A 7,500-nucleotide genomic window follows, 5' to 3' on the forward strand; every position below is an offset into this window, starting at 1 on the left:
TCAGTTTGTGTCTCAACCATGTCTTAGTTTGTGTCTCAACCATGTCTCAGTTTGTGTCTCAACCGTGTCTTAGTTTGTGTCTCAATCATGTTTCAGTTGTGTCTCAACCGTGTCTTAGTTTGTGTCTCAACCATGTCTCAGTTTTGTCCCAATCATGTCTCAGTTTGTGTCTCAACCGTGTCTTAGTTTGTGTCTCAATCATGTCTCAGTTTGTGTCTCAACCGTGTCTTAGTTTTGTCCCAATCATGTCTCAATCGTGTCTCAGTTTGTGTCTCAATCGTGTCTCAGTTTGTGTCTCAATCGTGTCTCAGTTTGTGTCCCAATCGTGTCTCAGTTTGTGTCTCAATCATGTCTCAGTCTTGTCTCAATCATGTCTCAACCTTGTCTCAGTTTGTGTCCCAATCATGTCTCAGTTTGTGTCTCAATCATGTCTCAGTTTTGTCCCAATCATGTCTCAACCGTGTCTCAGTTTGTGTCCCAATCGTGTCTCAGTTTGTGTCTCAATCCTGTCTCAGTTTGTGTCTCAATCATGTCTCAGTTGTGTCTCAATCATGTCTCAACCGTGTCTTAGTTTGTGTCTCAATCATGTCTCAGTTTTGTCCCAATCATGTCTCAACCTTGTCTCAGTTTGTGTCCCAATCGTGTCTCAGTTTGTGTCTCAATCCTGTCTCAGTTTGTGTCTCAATCATGTCTCAGTCTTGTCTCAATCATGTCTCAACCGTGTCTTAGTTTGTGTCTCAATCATGTCTCAGTTTGTGTCTCAACCGTGTCTTAGTTTTGTCCCAATCATGTCTCAATCGTGTCTCAGTTTGTGTCTCAATCGTGTCTCAGTTTGTGTCTCAATCCTGTCTCAGTTTGTGTCTCAATCATGTCTCAGTTGTGTCTCAATCATGTCTCAGTCTTGTCTCAATCATGTCTCAGTTTGTGTCTCAATCATGTCTCAGTTGTGTCTCAATCATGTCTCAGTTTGTGTCTCAATCCTGTCTCAGTTTTTGTCCCAATCTTGTCTCAATCATGTCTCAGTTTGTGTCTCAATCATGTCTCAGTTGTGTCTCAATCATGTCTCAGTTTGTGTCTCAATCATGTCTCAGTTGTGTCTCAATCATGTCTCAGTCTTGTCTCAGTCATGTCTCAGTCTTGTCTCAATCCTGTCTCAGTTGTGTCTCTCAGCATGTAGACTGATGCTCTGTCTCTTCAGATGCAGATGGCGTTGATCTGTCGTTCACCCAGCGGCCGTGGCTCCTGCAGTGCAATCAGACCGTCCTGCTGCTGGAGATGGAGAGATGCGGAGAACAATTCAGCAGCGACATGAATCACGTTCATCCAGAAGACAGATGCAACCTCACGCACTTCATCAGGTGAATCATCATCATCATCATCATCAAAGTCATCTCATAAACTCAGTCAACACCACTTTACCTTCTAATACAAATATTTCAATGAGACCAGCTTAATTAAATCTTAACACGTCTTTGTGTGTGTGTGTGTGTGTGTGTGTGTGTGTGTGTGTGTGAGTGCGAGTGCGTGTGTCCTTTTCAGTTCATAAGTCAAGTCACATTTATTTCTACAGCGCTTTATATAATCCAGATTGATTCAAACCAGCTTCACAGTAATAAACAGGAAAATAATGTTAGTGTTCATCAGTTATGAACATAATCCAATTTCAGATGTAAAAAGCTCAACAGAAGACAATCATGTCATTATCCAGATCAGTTCAGTTCAACATTTCTGATTGAAGTAATTGAGTGTAATGAGATGCTTCCCGTCACAGCACTTTTATAAAGCTGATAAATATATCTAAAACATCATCTGCTCAAATATGATGAATATGTGACAATGGAGAGTGTTATGCTCTGAAACACACTGCCTTCTGCTGTATTTGTTCTGCTTTAGCAGGAATTAGATATATATACATATATATATTTATGCTGTGAGGACTGGGACGTGTAACTAGTTGAGTGGTTAAAGTTGTTCTCACAGACTCAATGATCTCTGCATGTGTTTGTAAACTCTCCGCTGTGATTGATGAATCTGTAATCTGGAGATGTTTGCTCTCGAAGGCGCTCCAGGAACTCACAGTTCACTCTGACATGATCTTGAGCTCCTTCCAGAGACTCGAGGAGCGTTGACACTCATCAGCTGGTCACCCTTCATAAACCAGAAGCACAAACACATCCTCAACTTTGTTTACATGTTTATCAGTTACAGAAGTCAGTGACCCTTCACATGTGCAGATCAGCTCATGTCTTCAGCTAATAATGAAGAATACTGACAGCATTTATTCAAAATATGGCGAAACCAGTTTTCATTTCCCTTCTAGTTTTTTTTTTTTGTTCCATATCATGTCTCTTTTTTCAGACTAGTGGAAAGAAAACATTTAGGTGTTTATTTTATTGTACTCTATCTGTTTGTGTCTGAAGATTTCAATCTCAATCCATATATTTAAAGGTTTTTCTCTTACATACACCAAACTTTTATTCCTCTCTGTATTCTGAAGGTTTGTCCATATAACATTTTGCTCCTAAAAACATGGTGAAAATGTGTGTGTTTTTTCTGTCTGTTGACAGCATTTTATGGTTTATGGAGTGATGTAAAGAGAAATCAAAAAACCCTTCTGGAAAAACTTTGAACTCTAATATGTCGACATACTCTAACAATTATTATGAACCTGACTTTATCCAATGTTCAGATGTATATTCTGGTAATGCATGCAAATTAGTACATATTTAATCGGAGAATGCTTCATTTGCTTATTTAAACATAACATTTAAATGTTTGAAATATATAATAATCAGAAATGAGACACACACACACACACACACACACACACACGCGCTGGTGAACTTCAGTGACCCACGGCTCACTCCCACACCATTAGGTTCCCCGCTGGACACTTTCTTAAGACGGACGATTAGACGGGTCACAGCATGAACCCAATCACTGAGATCCTGAGCTGGACTGTTTTCCCAGACTCTGGAGGAAAGAGCCTGCAGGCATCAGCAGGGGCCAATCACACGAAACCTTCATGAACCTCTTTAACTTCATTTATTCAGGTCCAGCGTTTCTCTGGACATTCACCTGCTCAGACGAACGTGGTCTCCATGATAACATCAGCAGATGGAACAGCAGGTGTGTTTTGCTGAAGATGGTTGCTGATGTCAGATAGTGAGCGCTTCGGTCCCTGATGAGAGTTTGCATTCTCTAATTAAATATGCACTCATTTGCATGAATTTACTGAACATAAATCTGAACATTGGATAAAGTCAGGTTCATAATTCCTGTTAGATTTTGTCGTCATTATCAGGGTTCAAGGTTTTTCCAGAGGATATTCACATTCAGAAAATACTGAAAATACTGAAATTCACATCTTCATGTTCGTTATGCAGTACTCATGTCTTGTGTTTGGGACATTGTTTAGGAGTATTGAGGAGGAGTATTGTGTGAGGAAGAGAGGTTGTGTACTCAGAGGTAAAGTCTCAGTGAAGATGAAGATGAAGAGGAAGGAAAGTTATTAGTGTTATAAAGCTCTGCTCATGTCACGGACAGAACTCTGGCTAATCCAGATTCATCTGAAAAGACTCATTAAATGCTGAATATGAGCTGTTTCTCTGCTAACTTCCTGAAGGAAACGACTGATCTGCCGATTGCCGTGAAAGGAAATGACCTGAATTTCTCCATGAGAGCAATAATAACGTATGGTTTCTTCTTCTTTCCTCAGAGAGTATCACGTCTTCTCCTTCTGCACGGAGATGAACGCCGAGCGCATCGGATGCTTCTGGCCGAACCCATCGGTGGAGCGCTTCATCATCAGCATCCACAAACACTTCTTCTCCAACTGCAGCCTGGAGCACGCGGCGTTCATCGACCCGCCGGACGACACGCTCACCCTCCTCATCTTCATCCCTGTCTTCCTCACGCTGGCCATGGTGGTGCTGGTGGTGTGGTGCAGTAAGAGGAGTGATCTCCTGGCCTAGAACAGCATCAGGACCGCTCCGACGCACAGAAGCATCTCTCCTGATCTCACTGAAGCGTCTGCTGGACTCATGATGCTCTCCTTCAGGAGCTGGAGGCTTTATTCCTCGTCTCGTGGCGATCACTGATGCTGAATTAATTCAGTGTTAATCGAGAGCATGAGTGAAGATCTGTCAGAATCTCTGGATGGACAAAATGAATCATGTACTGTACAGCTATTATTTAATGTTTTAATTAAATAGCATAGATTTAGAGCATTTGTCAAGCTCACACTGCCGTGTTTGTGGTTTTAGTTGGGTCTCTCATCACTCAGTTTGACCGTTCATTATCATCTCGACATAATCGCTGGTTCATTTATCAGCCAGAGGTCCAGTGAGTTTAGCTCCTGCATCGAGACGATCTGTTCTGATCGATTCAGACTGAAGCGGGACGAGTGAAGAGCGAGGCTTGTTTTAGGATGACGGTATTATTTATATGAGAAGGAAAGCCGAGTATTGTGTGTGACTTTGAGATACAAACACCAGACAATAGTTGCTCTCAAACGTCTGTCCTCGTGTTCTCCAGCAGAGCCAGAGCCGCTCGCGCCGCAGGAAGGAAATAAAAGCCTTTCCCATGAATGAGAGGAAATGAGCTGGTTATGATTTTCACCAAAAGAGCTACAGGAACCTGTGTGTGTTCTGATGGAGGACGGCTGAGCCCACATTTATGATTTCTGTATTTGAATTGTGTTAAATGTTTTTCCATCAATTTGGATTTCACAGTTTTTAACATAAACAAACTAATAAACTTAAAGTAATGCATATTTGTGAATTCATTTACATTTCTTAGAATCAGTTTAAATCTGTTAATTTTGAAAACAATTAATTTAATAATAATCAGTATAAAACAGTGAAGAAGCAATGAATGAACTGACACAAACTGGACTTATTGATGATAAATATATAAAGCTGGTGTTTTAAGTTAAGTTTATTAACACTCTTATAGAAATCTGACCTGTTTCATTGATGTATGACTGACAAATATCACAGTGAGTGTTAGTTTGAGATAAAACTAAGCAGTCGAAATTTTAAATGCAATTCAAATACATAAATAGTCCATTTAGGCCTGAATCTGTGTTTGACTGTGTCCTGATATATATATATATATATGTATATTTGTATATTCCTGTATGTCTGTGTGTTTTGCTCTGTGAGTCGACGGTCTGTTTCTCTGTTCGGAGTGTATTATTGGAAGTCGATTGAGAGTTTTTTTGTGCCTCCAGCGCTCACTTCCTGTTTACTTTAGAAAGCCCACACTACTATGTGCAAGTTCACACAGAAGCACAACGGAGCTAATTTTAACTGGACGCACAGATTTCCATCACATGAGCGTTTCTTTCATTGTCCCATTCTGGATCAGGAACACAGAATAAATCAGAGCTTCTTTCATTTTCTGTCAAATTTACTTTTGGATCATATGATTCGTTGTTTCAGAGATTCTGTGATTTGTCTGTAATGTTCATGATAAACACATCGTTTCAGCAGCACATTTCCATCCAGTCGAGCAGAAACCACACAAATACAGTAAATATGATTCTTCTTCTGTTTAAATACAGCAGTTCTCTGAATCCCAGCTCTGGAATAAAGGTTGAGTTCTGCTAATATTAGTCTCTATTGTGTCAGTGTTACAGGAAATGATGCGTCTGACGCCCGTCTGGACAGACGAAAGGCCACGGCACACATTCAGCTGGAAATAGAGTTAAATAGAGTTTCTGACACTCACTTTGACCCACAGCTACTGTCTGTGAACATCACTGTATAAGTGTGCAGACAGACAGACGAGTGTGACGACACACACACACACACACACACACAGACACACACACACACACACACACACTCACGCGCACACGCACACACACACACACAGCTTCAGGTAAATGAGGCTCAATGTAATATTGATAAAGGTTAGGCAGGTTTCTACAGCGCTCGAGGCTCTCGTTGGTCTTCATGTGTTCACGGTCAGATGTGTTTGACTCATGAATGAATCATGAACACACTCTTTCTGTGTTGAATCTCAATGACATTCAAGATTTCTTCATGCAGTGTGGCTGTAAAACCCAATGCATGCTACAGTAAGTGGTTTTGAGATTATATTTCTCCATCTCTCCGCGGTTGTGAAACATCAGCGTGAGGAAATGAAGAGTAAGAGTTTCTCTGATGAAACTGGATTTCAGGCTCAGATGACCTTTGATGTGTTTCTAAACTGCTATCAGACGCTGACCGTGTGGAACATCATTTCTGGATGTGCCTTCTTGAGCAGGATCTGATTGGTGAGGTTCGGTTTGACCTTTGACCTGCATCACTCCAGTGCAGCAGTGATTCCATTGAACTCCGTCAGTATTTGTTTAGAGATCAACACATATCACACATATCATCCAGAAGATCTTAGTGCAAACGGTGCGAGGACCTCCAAATGTTGGTCCATTTATTACAGTCCATTTATTACCAAGAATGGGTTAGACACTAAAAGTGATTATATCAGTGTCCCTGCAGCACAGAAGCAGTCATCAGTGTCACAGACGTATATCTGTGGAAATAGACAACAATACATTGTATGGGCCACAATTATAGATTTTTCTTTTATACCAAAAAGAAAAGATCATGTTCCATGAAGATATTTTGTAAATGTACCGCTGTAAATATTAAAACTTAATGTTTGATTAGTAATATGCATTGCTAAGAAATTCATTTGGACAACTTTAAAGATGATTTTCTCAATATTTAGATTTTTTTCAAATTTTCAAATAGTTGTATCTCAAACAAATATTGTCCTCCGAACAAACCACACATCAATGGAGAGATCATTTATTCAGCTTCAGATGATGCATACATCTCAATTTTGAAAAAATCAACCTTTATGCCTGGTTTTGTTGTCCAGGGTCACAATTATAAACTATGTGTGTGTGTGTGTGTGTGTGTACAGAGAGAGAGAGAGATTAAATATTTATTTCTAAAGCTTCAAATTCAGTATCAAATTCAAATTGAACAAGCAGAAGACTCACAATATAGTGCTTCTCATTCTTCTCTTCTGTGAGTAGTTTGGTGTGTATGTGGATAATTATTTTATGTTTGTGTGTAGAGATTCTGTGCAAAAATACAATGTTTAGAAGAGTTAGAATAGTTTTGAATGAAGTGAAGGTCTGGAGTTATCACTGAAGGACACGTCTCTGGCGGCCTGTTTCACCACGGAAGAGGAAGTTGTTGTAATTCAGACATTCAGTTTTTCACACACTTGATTAGTCCTGGCCTGAAAACATCTACATGCCAATATTCAGTTACAGTCATAGCGCCACCAGCTGGCAGCAGGAAGTTTGGCAAGATGTCTCAGCTTTCATCATTGCTTGCAGCTTTCATTTATTTTATTATTTATTTTCATTATAATAAAGGATCATTTTTTTGGTCATCTTGAAGCCTCCTGGTTGAGAACTACTTATCTGGAGTATATTTAAAACCTGATAATCTGCAGCAACAAATCAAAAGCCAGTCG

At 40.0% G+C, this 7,500-nt stretch overlaps 1 protein-coding gene across 2 annotated transcripts in view; it reads left to right on the forward strand.

Moving 5' to 3' along the window:
• The window catches only part of LOC113068745 (receptor activity-modifying protein 3), a 12,572-nt gene extending 7,800 nt beyond the window's left edge, over positions 1 to 4,772 (forward strand). For both annotated transcript variants that reach the window (XM_026241590.1, XM_026241591.1), the window contains exons 3-4: positions 1,199 to 1,358; positions 3,719 to 4,772. In XM_026241590.1, coding sequence (XP_026097375.1) covers positions 1,199 to 1,358; positions 3,719 to 3,974 — 416 coding nt within the window. In that variant the 3' untranslated portion in view covers positions 3,975 to 4,772. The remainder of the gene's footprint in view (positions 1 to 1,198; positions 1,359 to 3,718) is intronic.
• The last annotated feature ends 2,728 nt before the right edge of the window (positions 4,773 to 7,500 follow it).

Source organism: Carassius auratus, linkage group LG49B, assembly GCF_003368295.1.
Source record: "Carassius auratus strain Wakin linkage group LG49B, ASM336829v1, whole genome shotgun sequence".
Lineage (NCBI taxonomy): Eukaryota > Metazoa > Chordata > Actinopteri > Cypriniformes > Cyprinidae > Carassius > Carassius auratus.